The 19016-nt window shown below is 41.1% G+C and overlaps 5 protein-coding genes across 5 annotated transcripts; 2 read left to right on the top strand and 3 right to left on the bottom strand.

The window, feature by feature from the left end:
• Positions 1-584: 584 nt before the first annotated feature.
• On the bottom strand, positions 585-1354 carry LOC108113552 (enhancer of split m8 protein). The gene has a single exon (XM_017224146.2). The coding sequence runs from the start codon at positions 1270-1272 to the stop codon at positions 733-735; it is 540 nt and encodes a 179-aa protein (XP_017079635.1). The 5' UTR covers positions 1273-1354; the 3' UTR covers positions 585-732.
• Positions 1355-3691: 2337 nt separating this feature from the next.
• On the bottom strand, positions 3692-4673 carry LOC108113521 (enhancer of split m7 protein). Its single transcript, XM_017224113.1, has one exon. It carries the CDS (start codon positions 4551-4553, stop codon positions 3993-3995), a length of 561 nt encoding a protein of 186 aa, XP_017079602.1. The 5' UTR covers positions 4554-4673; the 3' UTR covers positions 3692-3992.
• A 3118-nt stretch (positions 4674-7791) lies between these two features.
• On the bottom strand, positions 7792-8924 carry LOC108113523 (enhancer of split m6 protein). Its single transcript, XM_017224114.2, has one exon. The coding sequence runs from the start codon at positions 8863-8865 to the stop codon at positions 8653-8655; it is 213 nt and encodes a 70-aa protein (XP_017079603.1). The 5' UTR covers positions 8866-8924; the 3' UTR covers positions 7792-8652.
• Positions 8925-12127: 3203 nt separating this feature from the next.
• On the top strand, positions 12128-12955 carry LOC108113554 (enhancer of split m5 protein). The gene has a single exon (XM_017224147.2). It carries the CDS (start codon positions 12196-12198, stop codon positions 12730-12732), a length of 537 nt encoding a protein of 178 aa, XP_017079636.1. The 5' UTR covers positions 12128-12195; the 3' UTR covers positions 12733-12955.
• A 4671-nt stretch (positions 12956-17626) lies between these two features.
• Positions 17627-18281, top strand: LOC108113559 (enhancer of split m4 protein). Its single transcript, XM_017224152.1, has one exon. It carries the CDS (start codon positions 17695-17697, stop codon positions 18148-18150), a length of 456 nt encoding a protein of 151 aa, XP_017079641.1. The 5' UTR covers positions 17627-17694; the 3' UTR covers positions 18151-18281.
• The last annotated feature ends 735 nt before the right edge of the window (positions 18282-19016 follow it).

The raw sequence follows: 19016 nt of genomic DNA, 5'->3' as shown, positions 1-19016 counted from the left end.
AAGACAAAAGTATATAATAATAATAAAACCTTAACTCATATGTTAACGTAAATATATAACTATCTATATAATAATGTTTAATTTTTCTTCATCAATATTTATAAACAGATTGCTGTACAAAATATAAAAAACAAGTTTGTTAAATCTGAGCATCGAGTATATCTTTTTCAGTGTTTTGGGCGCGCATTTTCAAAAAGCTGAACCATTTTTAATGAAAACCATGTCATTGCTTTAATTTTGAATACCAGTATACTTTAAAGGCGCAAATCAATTTTAATTAATTTATATATTAATATGCCGTTGTGTAAATTAATATAAATTTTCATATATATAAAATAATAGAACAAAAACATATTTGAGTTTTACATTTGTTTATAATATTTTAATATATTGATTCAGATATATAAAGTTGGCCATCTGGTATGATAAAACCAATATGAATAGTATTTTAAACAAGTGTCTATTCCCCTTTTGACATTTTCTAATTATTATTAACCCACGGATCTCCAACTGCAGTGCTGAACTAAAAAATGCAGAAAAGTAAAACTCCCAAAAACCCAAAAAGTATGCTGTTTTGATTTTCGTTTTAAATTGGTTTATATTTGTTTTTATTGCTTTGCTAATTGTTTTTCATTTTGCTATTTTGTTGCCATCACAGTTGGGCTATCACAGATGCGTTGTTGGTTGGTACTCCCAGTCCACTATCACCTTCCTACCACTACTAACCCCATTTTACCAGGGGCGCCACAGGGGCTGTTGCATAGGCTGTGGTGAGGGGGCGGGGCTGTCGCAGTCGCTGTGATATCCAGAGGAGGCGGGGCTGAGGGGTGCCTTGTCCATTGAAGAGCAGTCCATCGAGATCTGGAGGGACTCGTTGGCGGTCTGGGCTTCGTGGAATTGCTGCAGGTTCTTGTAGATGCGACCGAGGTGAGTCATCACCGATTTTCCCAGGTCGACGCTCATGCCAGGTGTGGAGGCCATGACACGTGACACCTCGTTAACGGCGTTCATGTAGCCATTCTTGAAGCTGTCCAAGGGGAGGGATCGCTCTTCCTGAACCACTTTCTTTTGGGTTTTCTGCTGGCGCATGAAGATCACCGCTGATTCGAGCATCTCGGCCTTGTCCATTCGCAGGATGCCATCATCACCTCGGAGTTCGGCGACAAGTGTTTTCAGGTTGTCCAGGCACTTGTTCATGCGGGCACGTCGCTGGCGTTCCAGCAGAGGCTTCTTAACCTTCTGGTAGATCTGGGTCTTGCTGGTGTATTCCATTTTTGATGTGGTTATATTACGTATTTTTAAAAAATATTTAACAAATTTCTTTCTTTTTCGGCTAGTTGTTGCCTGCTCGATGGCGGAATCGTGAGTGATATTCGGCTCTGCGGAGGCCAGGCCTTTTATACCGCTCCCTGTGCCCTAAAATCCACCCTCTGGTACGCACCTTTTCGACCCTCTCTTTCGCTCTTATCGCGGAACCCTCTTCGTGCTGTCCCTTTCACAAGGAACAGCTGCAACTTCGTAGGACGGAGGACAATCCTTGTGGCTCGTGGCGTGGGAACCGAGCTGAAAGTAAGTTTCTCACACAATTTTTTCTCGTTTGTTTTCCCTTTTGGCCACATGCTTCGCTCCGCTCCGCTTCTCATTTTTTTTTTCGAGTTTAAGGATCAGGGCACATTTTTGCAGCTGTCGCTGTTTTTGGCTGTTCGCATTGCTTTCTGGGCCGGTGTTATTATCCTTAATGCATACTTCACTGCCTCATCCTGTCGTGTTTGGAATGGGAATGTTCATATATGGGTACATGGGATCGGAGACTGAGGAGATTGAGGAGTAGGGGATCTGGTTGTGCGTGGGCTGCTCTTGCATTGTTATCCTGCCGTGCCATCCACTCGCTTATTGTTTCATCAATGCCAGCAGACGATGATGGTATAAGCCCCTACTCCTGCTCCGATCGGATCCTCAAACTGAAAGATCTCCTCTTTCCGTTCCCACAGTGTCCCGTCGACGAGTGTTTATTGGACACAATTAGTGGATGTGGCATATTGGCTTCGTGCCGGGTCGCCTTGGTTGTTCGATCGTTGTTTGTTGGGTTTGGGTTGCCTGATCTCGGGTTGGGTGGTTGGCAGGGGGACGTGGGTCAAACGGGCGCAGAAAGTGTGCTCCGCGTGCCATGCTCGTGGCTGAGGTTGAGTACTTATTGTCCAGGGTTAGGTGGGCTTTGTGCCGGAATGCCTACCTATGGGATGTATTTGACTTCCAGCAATTGGCATTTAATAGGAAAGAAGGTAATGGGTCATTGATTAATTGATGTTCACACTTATGGTAATATGGAAATCGAGTATAGGGAATCAGGATAAGTTGTCTCTCATCGTATAGGTCTGAATAATTGATTGATTATTTAAATGGACAAAGGATTCAAGTGTGCGTTGAGATAGATATTTTAATAGGTATTTGAATAAAGTTTAGGCATCTTATGCCTTCTTAAATAACACCAATGAGATGGGATGCTTAGCCTTATACTATAATGCGTTTGTGTATACTGTATTTAATTCCAATAATTCTCTAAAATAGAGACTAATAGATTATCAACTAATAATTTCTTAAGATCTCATCGTAAAGATTTATACCCTGCGGAGAGTTCTTAAAGAGTGAAAGGTTAATAAGTAAACTTCAACGGGATATAGAATATTTACCTACCTATGGGACCTATGATCCTCCCTAACAACCCCCTAAACATCATAATATTTAAGGCTCCTTAGGAAAAACATTTTAAAGGTAGAAAAGTTACATTTCGTTGATTATTATAATAGGTAGGAATCTCTAGGCATTTCTTATTACTGTATTTATGCCCACCAAAGGTATAGATGTACCTCCCTTACAACATCCCATAAATGATTATAATTGACTTATTGGTTGTACAAGAAAATATTAAGAGGGTGCAGATCTTCCGCTGAAGGTATAGGTAGTTGAAAGTAGGTAAGGATTGTGGTGAAATGTTTACATGTGTTAAGGTTCATAAACTTTCTAAGATCTCCTAATTGGCTTGAAATATTGAATGGTTTCATGAATGTTTAATGAATGTTTATTTTGTAAGTCAAAGAATTTAATTTGGTTGCTCATTCTTGATAATCAGTTTATCAATATAATAAAATTATTTATTTAAATAAAAATAATAAAATTCGATCAGCTCATTTCAGAAAAAAATAATCTTTTCATTTTTTTATGCATAAGTCAAAATTTACAAGTGTTTAATTTTCTTTTAGTATGAATATATTTTTAATTGACCGATTCTCAAACGATTTTAGGATACATTTAATTTTAAAGATTAATTAAACATAAAAATGACAAGAAGGTATTGGTTTTTTATAACTAAGTGCTCATCAGTGAAAAATGTTTTGCTTATTATACTTGTATACGAACATATTATTAATTTATCTCGTTTAAAATAATTACGGGTTATAGGATAATGAACATAATTTATATGTAGCCCATTGACCACACTCTATATTTATATTTTATTGGATCCATGTACATGCATACTTTAAACGGATGCTTAAGATATTTATGAGATACTCCATTTTTAATAGCCTAGGGGAATACTTCCTATTGGAAAACCAATATAGTTCAAGATCAAGGTAACCTATTGGAAGAGCTGTAAAATCAATATTTCCCAAATAATAAGATATTTGTTAAATTTCGTTTCATATTTTGATTTGTATTTAAAATATTTTCATTTCGTATCATTTTTCTTGTTATTTTTTGAGATCTCTTAGCTGGTAAACATTTGTATATATGTAGAGTAAAAAACAGACTTCTGCTCGATTGAGTTAAGACAAAAGTTAATAAAGCGTGCCCTATCACAGACTTAACTTAGAAACCTAAAACTTGGTAACGTAACAAATAAATGAGGATCATAGTAAAGCATTTTCTAAAGCTGGAGTTCCAATTGCGTGATTGCCCGTCGGGGGTTTAGTCTTTTGAAGTTCTTCTGGAATTTACCAGGGACGCCACACCTGTCCGGGGCTGCTGATCTGGAGCAGAGACTCGTTGTCGCTGGCATAGCCACTGGAAACTGGGCTGATGGACGAGCAGGAACTGGCACTGGAGTAGGAGCTGGCGTTAGAGCTGGATCCGCAGACGATGCTCAATGGTGTGTTGACAGCTTGAGTTTGCTCCATGGGCTGTTCCAATTGGTTAAGACGCATGCCCAGGTGGGTCATTAGAGTGGTTCCAAAGGCAACATCCACTCGGGGAAGGGAGGCCAAAGCGCGGGACACTTCATTGGCTGCCCGGATGTATCCAGCACGGAAACTCTGCTCGGGATTGGCTTGAACCTGCTTCTTGGATTCCTTCAGTTTGCGCAGATGCTGCACGGTGACTTCCAGAATGTCGGCCTTCTCGAACTTGGCATCGCCAGTCTGGGAAACACACTCAGCCATCAGGTCCTTGAGTTCGTCCAGGCACTTGTTGATCCTGGCACGACGCTTGCGCTCCAGCAAAGGCTTCATCACCTTGCGGTACTGATAGGTCTTGGACATCTCGTATTTGGTGGCCATTGTGTTTGATTTTGTAATGTTGGTTTCGTGAACTTGAAGACTGACTTGTTGAAGAAGTTCTTCGATATTTTGGAGGAATGTATCCTAAGATGTTGACTGCACGAAGATTGCGTTGGAAATGTTGTCTTCGTCTCCGGTTACCGCTGCTTTTATAGCTGCACGTGCCGTTGCGAGAGCGTCTCGTGCTCAGCGCACGCTACTTGGATAGAGAGAGAGAATAGAGAGTAGCAGAGAACCACCACCTGCGGAGCAAATTACTCTTACTCAGTCACTGGGACACGATCCTCTCGCCTGCATTTTCGGTGGTGGGTTTTTCTCCACAAACAAGTTTGGAACACACCGATTGGCAGAAAAATGTGATTTTCATACTTAGAAGATCTTGAATTATTTTGCTAACTATTATATAGGATAACTCTTTAATAGTTTAATTAATCTCTATTAATAATAATCATACGTAATACGTATACGTAATTTTTAATGTGGATATGTTTTTATTTAAAAGAATTGGCTATAAATATTTGACAATAACTTATCATTCAAATTCATTCATTATCAATAACTTATATTTTAAAATAAATAACTGGCTAGCTATAGTATTTACTGTAACATATTAAAAACGTATAATAAACAATTGAAATTCAATCTAAAATTCACATAATTTGGTGCTACTAAAAACCATTCATAGCACTATTATGCTGACCCCAAGTGTTTCTGGTGTAAGTGAGTCTCGGCAGGGGATGAAGATGCGATGGTGCATTGGTGGTGGTGCGACGGTGGTTGCACATGCTGCTTCTCTGTTTTCCTTTCCACTGACATTCGAATCGTGGGAAACACTTTGCCCTCAAGTTTCCCACAAGATTTTTCTCGCTCGTTGGTGTTATAAGTTATAATCGGAGGTAGTCCGTGTGCGAGTCCCGAGTCCGAGCTCCGAGTTACGAGCCCTTATGCACATGGCACAGTGGGTCAAACCTCTGAAACACATGCGGGAAATTTGAAGGTGCCTCGTCGGAATGAAATTTTCAACTAGGCTTTTCCAGCTAGGTGAAAATAAGGACTACGGATTTTACGCATAATGTTGTCTACTTGCTAGGGATAGTTTTTGAAAATCTCGTAGGGATCGTGGGAATGTGAGTTTTGGGTTCGGGCCGGTATTGGGGTTTTCCACATCGAAGATGTGTGCAATTTTATGATTTTTGTTTAAGGTATTTCTGGCAGGTTTTGAACTTGGTATCTTACGGATTTTTCACTGCCTGTTTTTAACTTGCTACGGTTAATTTTAAAATGTCTTCTACAGATCGTGGGAATACGAATTTTGGGGTGTGGTTTTTGGGTTTTTCCAACCGTAAATGTGTACAATTTTAGGACTTTTGTAAAAGGTATCCTTGCAGGTTTCGAACTCAGTGCTTAAGGATTTTTGAATGTCTGTTTCCTACTTGCTACGGTTTATTTTATACACAATCTGCGTGGGAATAAGACTTTATGGGACTTTTAAAATTGACCGAGGGTTTTTCTAGGAGGTTATGTCCCATCTGTAGGGACTTTTGTGGAAGGTGTTCCGTGCAGGTTTGGTAGTTAGCAATTTACGTATTTTCGGTGCCTGTTTTGTGTGTGTGGGAACCTGAATCTTGGAAAAATGTTAGGTCCTTGAAGGTCCTGTGATGACTGGATCACTATTTGATGGCCTTTCTTAACCCAACTTTTGTGGAATGTGCTTTAGGCAGATTTATTCTGAGGCATGATATTGTACGTAATTCTAATTCCATTAGGAATGACTTTTTAAGGATTCAAAAGTTTAAAAAAATATATATATTTTTAAAAGAATCCAACCCTCAACCATTTTAAACCAATTTCTAGCTCTACTTGAACCACTGTAAATCTGTCCGAGCTGCGAGTGCGAGTCACGGGTAGTACTGAAAAAACTACCACCTGCCCTTTATTTTATTTAATTTTTTCTTGTCCATCGTGGGCCCTAGATCTGCCCTCTCCCTCGCTCCTGCTGTTGTCAATTATGAATGCTGAATTGTAGCTTCTGTTGAACACTTGGGCCCTGGGTTCGGTTCGCTAAGTGGCATACATATACGCGTATGGTATTCCTGCTCACGTCGGGACATCATCATCGTGGGACCCAGACCCAGAGCCAGGCTCTGAAAAGGGATGGTTATTCGATGGATCGACGAGGGACATGCAAACTAAATGACTGTACGGCAAATTGACACACACTAAAGATTAAATGTATCGCATTCGTTAACTATATAAACAATATACGTGGCCGGTTTGAAGAACGCTGTGGCTGTGGCTGTGTGGCTGTGGCAGGAAGTGTGTGTACGCTGCGTGCTGAGAGTGTGCTGAACAACAAGCCGTTACAATTTTCTGGCGACTGTGAGAAAATTTTTCGAGCTGCACATGGCCAGCTCTCGGGGTCTTGTTGTTTTTTCCTCTTTTTATTAAATAGGGGCAACCATTTGGGCACGCAACGGGGTTGGCTTATTGTCAATGCATCGCTATAATCGCTGATGTTGCTGCTGTGCTGCTGCTCCTGCTGCTGATGTTGCTGCCGTGTAATTGAATATGTGTGCGCATGCTTGGCACGCCAAACGCGCGACTGACGCGAGTAGCTAAAAACAAAAGCTAAAGGGCTCCAACAGAAGTTTGCTGCGCGCCACGCATGCGCAATAAAATTGAATGAAATGCAAAAAAAAAAAAAAAAGAGTTTAATTTTTTCAGGCCTGAGAATTTGCAACAGGAAATTATCATTTTGTGCGGAATGACAGGGCGGTGATTATCATTTGCTGCGATTAGCTTTGATGCCCGGATATGCGGGATATTGTCAGCTTAAAAGTGCTTAACTCTGATTTGCATTTGGTGTTGTAAGACTTTTAATAGGGATAATTGACTTTTTTAGAGAGCATTTTATACTTACTTTGACTTTAATTTTTATGAGCTGGAAAACTGAATATAATTTATGTCAAATTGTAGATTTAGTTAAGTTATCAAAGTTGCTCTTATAATAGGACTTTACTCAATTTTAAAGATATGACGCAACCTTTAACTAACAATACCCATTTGATTGTCGAAGCTGCTTTTAAAAAGACAACAATAGGTGTAATTACATTTTGTTTAGTGCCCTAAGGGTTATTTTATAAGCCGCCTAAAAGATTTGTCTTTTCCGTTTAATCAGAATCCAATTGGCTAGACTTTTCTTTTGAAAACAAACTACCCAATTAAGGTACAGCGTTAATTTCAATTAATTTTCTCTTTATATTTGAATTTCTTATAAGCTAATAACATTTATACTACACTAACTAGCTTGAGTTCATATCACAAATATATTTTATGTTTATCATTGACACCCATCGAGGGTCTCCAACTGGAGAGGATGTCTGAGTTGCATCCTTCAGACTAGTTGGATACTTGTTGCTGGCACGCAACTCGATTCGCACGATCGCTCGACAGCTCCATTCATTCACCGAATGATATGTATTGTATTATTCATTCATCCATTCAGTCGGTTTAGTCCCATCTAACTACCGGTTTTTGCTCCATGGATGATGTTGTCGCTGTTGTTTTTTTTTTAGATTGTTGTGGTGTCTCCGCAGTCGTTGGATTTCTTAAGTTGTTCCTACTGGTGACATTGCTGCAATTGTTATAGTTTATGTGGCTGCTACTGTTTTGGCTGTTAATGTTCTCGCTTTTTGACAAGTTATTGTAGATTTTGTTGGCCAAGTTGTTTTTGCGGTTGCTTCAGGGTTTGCTTTTTGAGGTGTCGCTGCTGGTTGACATTGCAATAATAATTGCAGTTTGTGTGGCTGCTACTGTATTCTTCTATGTGATCTTGCTACTGTTGTTGCATCTCAAGCGTTCCTTATTGTTGCTATTATAGTACAAGATTTGGTGGCTGCTGGTTTTTTTGGTGTTCTACTAAGAGCGAATAATAATTGCAGCTTAAGTTCTGTGGCAGTGTAGCTCCGACTCTAACTAGAGTTTCTGCTGATGTGCCTTCTTGCTATAATTGCAGTTGCACTTGCTCTAGCTGATAATTTGGTTCTCAGCAATTATTGCTTTTAGATTGGTGATGTTGCTGCTGCTCCCCCGGTTTCTGCTACTGCGAATGCCAATAGAAACTGCCGGCCGCTGTCTCCAAGCAGATGACCAGGTGCTCCTCCATTCCTCCTTGCGTTTCTCTCAGCATCCTCTCGTTGGCCTGGTTCTGGGCAATCTCCTCCAGGCTATCATACCGTTGACTGTCGGTATTTGAGCTGCTCTTGCCAAATCGCTGCAGCATTTTGGCCAATAAGTTCTTGACTTTCGACATGATTGTAGGCGGATGAGTAAGATTCACTTTACAGATTAGAGTTGTTAACGCGTTGGCTTTCAAATTGCAACTGTTGTGGGCTGATGGCAAGTGTCGCGCTTTTATAGGCAGACAGATAACCACCACCCAAAAGTCCAACCACCCAAAACAACAAGTGCCACATGTGCCGGCCACATGTGCAAACTCCGCGCAGAAGCAGCAGCAGGCGCAACATCATCAACCCAAGTATCAACCCAACGTTCGCCAGCCACGCTTTTAGCACAAGAAACCCCGCAGCAAGCTCAACACGTGCAGGATAATCTCGTTTTTCCCCCACTCCACTGATTGTCGTCCCTTCCATTTTTTTCGAGCCATCCTCATTTTTTTCCGTTTCAATACAGAATAAATATTGAGAGCGTTGAGCAGTTGTGGTTCCCATGGATAAGGTTCGACAGCAAAGGGCCTTCCCCTATCCTTAGCGTATATCTCGATTTTTTGAGACTAGGGGAAAAAGTATCCCACGGTTCGAGTGGCAGCTGTTTGCAATTTAGGCCACAGCCCCGCTCATTTCATTGCCTTGGTGGTGGTTGTTCCTTGTTGCCGTTGTTGTTGCTGTTGCTGTTGCCCCTTTTGACACATATTGCACTTGCTACTTCTGCTTGCTGCTGCTGCTGCTGCTGCCGAGTTGGTTCAACTTTGGTTAATTGCTTCGCCCGCCGTTGGGTCACGCGTTTGCTTCCCAGACGCTTTCCACCTGATTGATGTTTGCTTTTGGGCCTGGAAAGCTCAGCGGTTGGCCATGCGCGTGGCGGAGTACAAGTGCTGCTCCACTGATTGGACGTGGGTCAGTCGCGTGCTTGGAACACCGCCGCAAATTTAATCCTTGCCAGAGCAAGGTGCATTCAATTGTGGTGGCCTTTTTAATAGCATTTAAATTCAACTTATGTGGGTTGTTGTCTGTGGGCCAGAGTTTGGGAGGTGGGTTTTGCTCGGACGAGGGTTGTTTTTTGGCACGAGCTGCCAATAAAGTGGGTTTGAGGTTGATTGCTTTCGAGGAGTCAATGATGTTTGAATGGTAAATGGTTAGGTCTGTTAAGTGAATTATATTGTAAGAGATAGATATGCAGATAGGAAAGGGTTATATTTCCATAAAAATGGTTTGTTCATAGACTATAGGAGCAAAGGTATACAGGTATATTGGGCTATTAATCTTGCCATTTAAAACCTATAGTAAAATGATTTATTTTGACAGCTTGATAAAAACACATTTAACTATAACAGATTTTTTCCAATAAATCATATAATAATTGCTAATATTACTTACAATTTACATATAGACTACAAGATAAATAGGTTTATAATTTTACTGGGTAATTTATTTTTAATTCGTATAAAATTAACAAAAAATGACATCAGTACTTTTTTTAAAAACGAGTAAGAGAGTAAAAGATGAACCCTCTCTCATTATCATCTTGGGTGTTTCTCCCATGATGTATTTAAGTCCAGAACAATCGCATTAACACCAGGAAGTGACCATTCTTCTCGAAGCTAACTTTGAGTTATTCTAAGCATCCCACGGATTGTGGACTCTGAGCTAATGTCAGCCAACAATTGTCCACTTATCGTCTGGCTAATTTATGGCTTGGCAAACATTTGCCAGAGACATTTACCTGACAAACAAACTGGTGGTCCGGCATAAATCCCTCAAAGGATTGGCCTAGGAATGGGTAAAGTCAAGTCAGTGGATCGTTGGATCATTGAAATCCATCCAGTAGCTGTCAGTTAGCTGCTACTGGGGATTCTCACTCACCTTGGAGACATTAATGATCTGATTGCCCATTGACAAGTCAAATCCCCGTGTACCCCCAATCACCACTTCAATCAATGACAGACGGCTCGTTAAACTTCTTCTGCGGGTGCGTTCGTTCAATTAGCCCATGTCGTAAAGTACAAATAACTATTGCGTACAAGTTCCTCGGAACTTGGATGGCAACTCTGGGCCCGGCCATAATCATTAAGCCCGCCGACTGGTAGCCGGCAATTTAAATTAAACAATCGTCAATGACGGCGACAAGAGTGAAAAACTAAAGTAAAGCAGGCAGTAATCAGTCGGTTTGTCAGTCAGTCAGACAGTTAGTCAATCCGTCAGTCCATCAGTCAGTCAGTCACACGACGGATTGCTACTTGGGCTGATAATAAGCGTCGCGCCGGCGCAATAAATGTGTGCCGACAGATAAATGTGTGCCCTCATCTGGTTGTTGCTTCTGTGTATTTACGGCCAAGTGTCTGTATGGTGTATCTGTGTCTCGGTTTCTTTCCGTGTGTATCCGTGCCTGTAATCGTAACCATATAAGCGTCTTAAATGGCAGGTGTGCACATCGCGTGGGAAACACACGACGCGTCTCGAGCGGTTCTCACGATATGAAAATCGAGCAAAACAAACCGAAAGACCCCTCAAGACCTCCGAAACGGTGACTGCCACTTTCTCGGGATTCGAATTGGATCTGGTATAGGGATTGGGGTTATGGCATTAAGGGTTGCTGGGAGTGGGTAAGGGATCCGACCTAGCATTGGTTCAGGATTTATGGGGAAGCGTATGGCTAAGGGGTCCCAAAAAAAACCGAAACTAGATAATGTATTTAAGTGCTTGTTTGTAATAAATTGGATATCAAAGTTTTATATATAGCAGACGAAAAGTCCTTAAAATTTTAAAAGGATTTTATGTATGAGAATTGGGGACCCAATAATGTGCCAACCGATAAAATCTCATGGGTTATTATATAGCTGGCAATGATGATCTCGTGAAGGATCTAAACGATCCTCCTCCTTTCCTCTCAACGAGAGGTTCTCAAAGATCAGTAAGCCACAACAAGACAATTACAATTTTACCGAGTTTGATTTTCATTTGCTGGCCCAAACCGAATCAGTTTGTCGCAGACAATTGGGCCCAATTCCGTGTACCACGTTCCCACGTCTTTGCCAGCATTTTACGGTTTAATTGCAGTTACAATACGTCGCCAGGACCCACACTCCTTGGCTAGACAATTGAAAGGAATAAAACACACAAAGGGAGCCAAGGAAAGCAGCCTGAAAACTCATTCTTTGCACAACGATTTCAGTTTCCTTTCCCACGCACGCACAGCTCAGCAATAAGATTTCCAGATCTCTACGGTTCGCAGGTAGCAGGTCCTCCAGAAAGGACCTTCTCCTCTCTGCTGCTGCTGCTACGACTGCGGGTATAAAAGCCAGTGCAGTCGAGGAATCCAGCATCATTCGAGCAGCATCCTGCAAACAGTACAGAACAGCTCAGCTCTTTCCTACGAAAAACCACTACAAACTATAAACTTCAAAATGGCACCACAGACCAACAACTCCACCGCTTTCGTCTCGAAGACCCAGCACTATTTGAAGGTGAAGAAGCCCCTTTTGGAGCGCCAGCGTCGTGCCCGCATGAACAAGTGCTTGGATACACTAAAGACTCTGGTGGCCGAGTTCCAGGGCGATGATTCCATCCTGCGAATGGACAAGGCCGAGATGCTGGAGGCAGCACTTGTCTTCATGCGCAAACAGGTCGTCAAGCAACAGGCGCCAGTCTCACCGCTTCCCATGGATAGTTTCAAGAATGGCTACATGAACGCCGTCAGCGAGATCTCCCGAGTTATGGCCTGCACCCCGGCTATGAGTGTGGATGTGGGCAAGACAGTGATGACACATTTGGGCGTTGAGTTCCAGCGCATGCTGCAGGCCGATCAGGTCCAGACACCAGTCCAGTCTTCCACCCCACGCCCACTTAGCCCCGCCTCTTCTGGATATCACAGCGATGCTGAGGACTCCGAATCTGCCGCCAGCCCCAAGCCAGCTCAAGAGACCATGTGGCGTCCTTGGTAAATCATCATCATCACCGCCAGCATCGATATCGAATCCTGTCTTCCATCTGCAAAATCATCATTTGCATCGACATCGAATCCCGTCTTCCATTAGCAACTCCTGCTAAAACGAATCATGTCTTCCAATTGAATCGTTAACACTGTGATAACAGCTTTACCTAGATTTTAAGCCAACCTCAAGCTTTACTAGTTTATTAAGATTTAGGTTATAAGAAAACAACACAACAGCTTTAATAGTTTTAAAATAAAAAACATAAAAAACTAAATTCATTAGTCTTATTTTTTGATATTTAAAAAATATTTTCACATGGGAATAAATAATGATTACGGATATATATTTATTGGTAGAAAAAAACAATCTTATTGCCGTTGCTGAAGCAGAAGAAAATGTTAATACAAAGCACTATAAGTAGATGCGAAAAATAGTAATAAATAGTTACTTGAATAACATGGTAATACATTACGCTATTATATTCTATATATTTTTATTTATTTATTTATCTAAATCTAACGTTTAGTTTAAATCTAAGAACTGAGATTCTATTACTGTGTTTGATTTTTTGATTTTGATTTGATTTTTGATTTTAAAAATTTCACTTTACAAAATATTTATTTTTGAAGCATCTTAAGTATAATGAATATATGAAGAGCAGTTGCTTTTATTAGATAATGAGATTAAGTTTAATATATTACATATATTATATAAGCTATAGAAAATTATGTCCATATCTACAGGGAGTTCAATTATAATTATTGCTTTATGAATTTCAGGGTAACAATGACAAAGTAATTGATGTATTTTTTTTAATTCTTTCAAAAAATTTGAAGAAAATGCCCCCTTTTGTTTAACAGATCAATTCATTAGAATAATTTCTCAGTTTACGTGTAAAAGAAACACATTATGCATTCCCTCCCCCACCTGATGAACGATCTAAACAAGATCCGAGCATAACACCCCAGCTGGGACCTCCTCGACGGAGTGTTGAAGTCCCCCGAGTCCAAGTAGGAGGTCCTCGGGTAGTAAACCCAGACAAATCCCTGGCCAAGCGACGCCCTCGATGGGCAGAGACAAAAAAGAGACAGAGACCTGTCTACGCCTCGATCAACAGCTTAACACTGTGGTGTTGCACGTGTTGCTGGGTGTTATCGAATCTGCATATCCCTTGAACCCCTGGACAGGGCTCAGATATCGTTAACGTTTTTCTTTCTTTTTTGGAGAGAGCCAGGGGAGGTTCCGGGACCATCGAGTTAAACCGTCAATTACGACCCCTTTTGTGTCCTGCACGTGCGTGCTGAGTGATGGGCGGGGATCGTCGAACGGGACTCCTTGTGGCTCCGTTGATATCCTAAACCAACAATGGCTACAGTATTCCTGGAACTTGCCTCCCGCATATGCGATACACCATCGCACATACTAATTTGTAAACTAAAAAATAAAACCAAATACTCGTATATAAAAGACATGTCGCGCTGTCTCGTGTCAAGTGCAATGTCTCTGTGTAATGCGATGATCGAAAGGACCCCACATGTGTTGTGCATCACCATGCTGATTACTGGGTCTTTGTTATTTTATCATTACGAAACCAAAGAAACCGCCATGTAGGTCCGTCATATCATATTTATATTTAAGTACGGATGGTACCCTCTAGTACGGGTGGAAGTAGTCGACAGTTTGCAGCTTAATCTGCATTCTAATTATTACAAATTAGGGTAACATTTACTTAACATATTGCTAGGAAGTTATAATATCTTCAAACTATATAGATGTTTAAAAACTATTTAAGACCAATTTTAAATTTTTTTTGTATTTGAACTTCAATAACTTTCGTTATCAAAAAAGTAAAACACAAATATATATTTTTACTGCTAATTTAAATAATGTTATTTCATAGATCATCCAAAATTCGTATTGGTTATGTTCCCTAGAATATATTTACCAATTCCTTGTTATTGTTATGCTAACTGTTGTACACATGGTACTGGCTATATATCCCTATAGCTTATCCCGTCCGACCAGCTCAAGTGCAGATCATCTTACGTTCAACGGAATTTTTCGCACGCCTCGTTTGATGTTCACGCTGCTGACCACGGAAAATGTAAACGGAAATACCGTAACAGATTCGGGCAGTTAGCACATCCTCCGGACCGTACTGCGGGTGTGAAAGGTCCTGTCCGGTGTAACTGGACCTGCGGAAACCGTTGGGAGGGAAGGCCTCAATGATCGGTGGGCTTTTCCCGCTGCCAATCGAAGGCACATGTGTGAAATTTTCACGTTTGCAAGTTGCTCACGTTGTGATAATGTATATCTATGTATATATGGGTATTTAGGTGTTTAGGTGGATGGTTAGATGGCTAGGTGGGTAGAGGGACGTGACGGGGCCGCAGTTTCGACCGTAACACCCTGCTGCGAGCGAAACGAGGTCGTCACGTGTACAAACACGATCGTTCCCACCCCCCTTTGAACACTTGGTCGGGAGACAATGGACTGCCAGGGTCAGGTTGATTTTATTTTTATTTTGTAGTATTTTTTTCTCTTTCTACTCTTTTGTGTGCGTCTGGCTAATCTACAGTTTTTGGTACCTTAAATGATCGGGTGCGATAAGAAATCAGTGCACGTGTTCGTCCAAAAAGATTTCCCTGGAAGATAGAAAAGTGATGGAGAAAAAAAAAGAAGGCACAGTAGTCACCAAAAACCCAGACGAAAAACCACTGCAGGGGCAGCCAAAATATAAGACCCCCAGCGGGGCTTTGGTTTCCCATCGAAATGGTTAACTATGTATTTTTATTTGTTTTGCCCCTTGCACGTGGGCACACAATAAAATGCAGAAAAAACAAGCAACCCAAAAAAAAAAACACATAAGATCAGAAGGAAAATCTGGGGGCAATGAGTTGACCAAAAAAAATAGAAAAAGGACCAAAGACACAATTAGAACGACACAATCCGTGCATAATAAGGCCGAATAATGCGGTAGCATGAGTCAACCAAAAACGATACGAGGAACTGGGTGAATCGTCCAAGGCTATAAAGGTCAGTTTCCTAGAAGTAATTCAATAATTTGGGTCTGTTGATCCAGCAAAGGATATTGAAAAGATTGAAGGCAGCTCTTGTTGAGATAAAACACTGGGGATTTTATAGAAATATTCTACCTCTCTATCAAAGATACTTTGTAGCTTAATAAAAGAAGGGACCTTATGAAAATGGCTTTAGCTCTTAATCACAAAAATGCTGCAGTTCTTCATTTGGGTTTGCCAGAATATTGTCTCTTATAAATGACTTAATTTGGGAATCGGGTATGATAAAAATCTAGAAAGTTATTTAAAATTCATTTAAGTAAGATTAAATCATACTTTTATCACTTTTAAGTGATTAATACAAGTTTGTAAAATTAAAAAGTCCTTTTAAAAGTTTCGTCTTGAAAAGTTTTTAATACATATTCTACAAAGAATATAACTTTCACTGATAGTATTTGTTATAAATATTTATTATATATTTATCTCTATGTAATAGAGAAATATGTTCGAAAGAAGTTTGACTTTTGGGGCTCAAAATTCTTCAAAATAAATGACTTAAAAAGTATTCCAAAATACCAGTAATTACCACATCTTTTTCGCTAAACTCATCGATCTGTAACCACACCCACCCAGCCAACAAATCCAACCATATAATCATCATCGCCTTCACACAAGTTCAATAGATCTCAGATCCCGAGGACGAACTGTTAACGCCAGCCTACAACTTCTCACCAAGGAGTCCTGCTTAATTTGTCCCAACTCACACACTGGGTTCCAAATATTTATGGTTAAGTCAAGGGACAATCCATTAAGTACGCCAGAGATATCCAAAAAGGGAGCTGAGGAACAAGAAAGCAGAAAGAAATCCTGGGAATCCTTGGCTTCAGCGCCTCACGCGCCATCAATGATCCACAAAAATAAAAAACAAAAAAACAAGGAACCGCACAAAAAAGGGACAGGCGCTCGCTGTGCGTGTGCTCCTCCAACGATGTCCTCGTGGTCCGCCTGCTCCTCCTGCTCTTACATTTCATTTTTTTTACCCATCATAATAAGAATCGGTCCCCTGCTAATTGTGTGCCATCAGCAACAGAAATTAAAAGCAACTCCTTCCACAACGACGATCCTTGTCCTCCATCTCCATCTCGCTCCTTCGGGCAACGCCTCGCCTCCACATACAATTTGATAAATTTCAAATTACAGCGCATTAAATGCTCACAGCTCAGAGGATCCTTGGTCCCTTATCATCAAGAGCTACCCCCTACTCCTTCAGATTCTCTGGATTGTTTGCCTATTGAGCTATGTGATCCTCTGGTTTTTGGGCATTAATTGTTCGCCTTCGTTCGAGCGTTGAAAATTGAAAATATTCTCCCACGTTCTCGAGCTGCACACGTGTTCGAGAAATGGAAAAGGGATTTCCCCCGCCCCTCTGCTCCATCATCTCCCGTCCCGCTCGCACTGCCTACATAATAAGATAAGTGCACATAAAAACCAAAAGTGATCGGCAGAAAAAGGGAAAAAACGAATCTCCTTTTCAAAAAGGATCCTTTCGAACCGAAACTGTGGGAACTGGTAGAAAGTCTCGTTTCTCACGATCCTGTAGCAGGATAAAATTGCCCGAACCTCCAACAGGTGCGAGCGGTGCGGCACTACATGCCGTCACACTCCGACGCACGCAGGTTAATGCCGATGCAGTCCCTTTTCAAAAAACACACCTGCCGTTTTTGTTGTTGCCTCGCCTTGTGTCCGCACTGTGTATAGGATTTTTCGGGACACGTATCCTTGTAGTTTCCCACACTCGGTGTTTTGTGACCTGCTCGGCTTTGGGTTTCTCCACGGCCAGGATGGGTATAAAAGGCCCCTGGCTCCGAGGATCAGACATCATTCGAGCTCAACGCTTCGTACAGTACACATCTCAGCTACAACACAGCTACAAACTCAAACACACATCATCATGTGCCAGAACAAGAGCAACACCAACACCATGACCATCAAGTCGAACAAGAAGCTGTCCTACAGCGTCAAGAAATTGCTGCAAAAGATCTTCAAGCAGCAGCAGCGCGTCGAGGAGGAGCAAAATCTGAAGAACGCCCTCAAGGCCAACTCCTTGGAGTCTCTCGAATCCATGGAGAACAGCCGCAACGCCGATCTGGAGTCCGCCTCCATCTGTGCATCTCTGGAGTCCTGCGAGAACGAGGCCAACGAGCGTCTTTCCCAGTCCTGCGAAATCGAGGACTACGAATTCGAGCAACTGCCCACCGTGCCCGTTCACTTCGTCCGCACTGCCCATGGCACCTTCTTCTGGACTGCCGTCTCCGATCTGCCAGCCGATAACGACCTCATCGAGCCCCTCTACTGCAGCACCGGCAACGAGATCGCCATCCCTCAGGATCGTTGGGTTCAGGCCTAAGAAATATCATCCTATCCTGCAACCATCATCCAGCAACCATGTCTTCCATTGGATCTCCAGCTTTAATCAACGTCTTCCGTTAATTTTTGACAACATTCCACAAAAATTAACACGCAAGCCGATCAACTCAACTGAAGAGCTTTACAAAAATTGTGATACATTTTACTTAACATTTACAAAAAAAAAATCAAAAATATATTTACAATTTAAAAGAAAAACCTTTCTTGTTTTTACTTCAATTCTTAACTTAACAATTTGGTACGGAAATGGGGATCCTCTTGATTTGAAAATTAAACACATCAAATTGGTCATCCTTACCAACAAAATTTGGTAACATTTAACCCAAAAAAATTGAATAGGAATCGAAATTACCTTTTTGGACCTCTTTGTTCCGACAATTTTCCGTTTACAAATCAACACAGAAAATAAATAGGGAGCGAAATCCTTTGTTAATTGGCATGACTCATTTGAAAAACGAGCGGACCCTAATCCGATTCGATCCTGAACCTTTTTTGGTCTTATTGTTGATCAATTTACCTGCTGGCAGGTAGTCAAGATAGTCGGGGGTTGTTTGGCCTGTTGATTTGGCTGCAATTCCAACCAGTTTTATCAGGCAGGTAGAGAGGATCTGTTGATTGCCCATCAGATTGGTGGTAAGAACGGGCTCCAATTAGATGATCTGCTTATGTGAATGAATCAGAGCCAAGTCGAAAAAGTATTGCATACATCAAGGGTGCCGCATCTTCATGCTAATTAAATGTTATTTATTGGGGACAGTAAACAAAATAGATGTCTGTGTTAATAAACATGCCCGCTTGTTTATTGTTATATATTATTTAAATTTTATTTATATTTTTTTATATAAG

Source organism: Drosophila eugracilis, unplaced genomic scaffold, assembly GCF_018153835.1.
Source record: "Drosophila eugracilis isolate 14026-0451.02 unplaced genomic scaffold, ASM1815383v1 contig_367, whole genome shotgun sequence".
NCBI classification, from domain to species: domain Eukaryota; kingdom Metazoa; phylum Arthropoda; class Insecta; order Diptera; family Drosophilidae; genus Drosophila; species Drosophila eugracilis.
The sequence above is the reverse complement of the archived record's forward strand: the minus strand, read 5'-3'. Positions and strand labels throughout refer to the sequence as shown.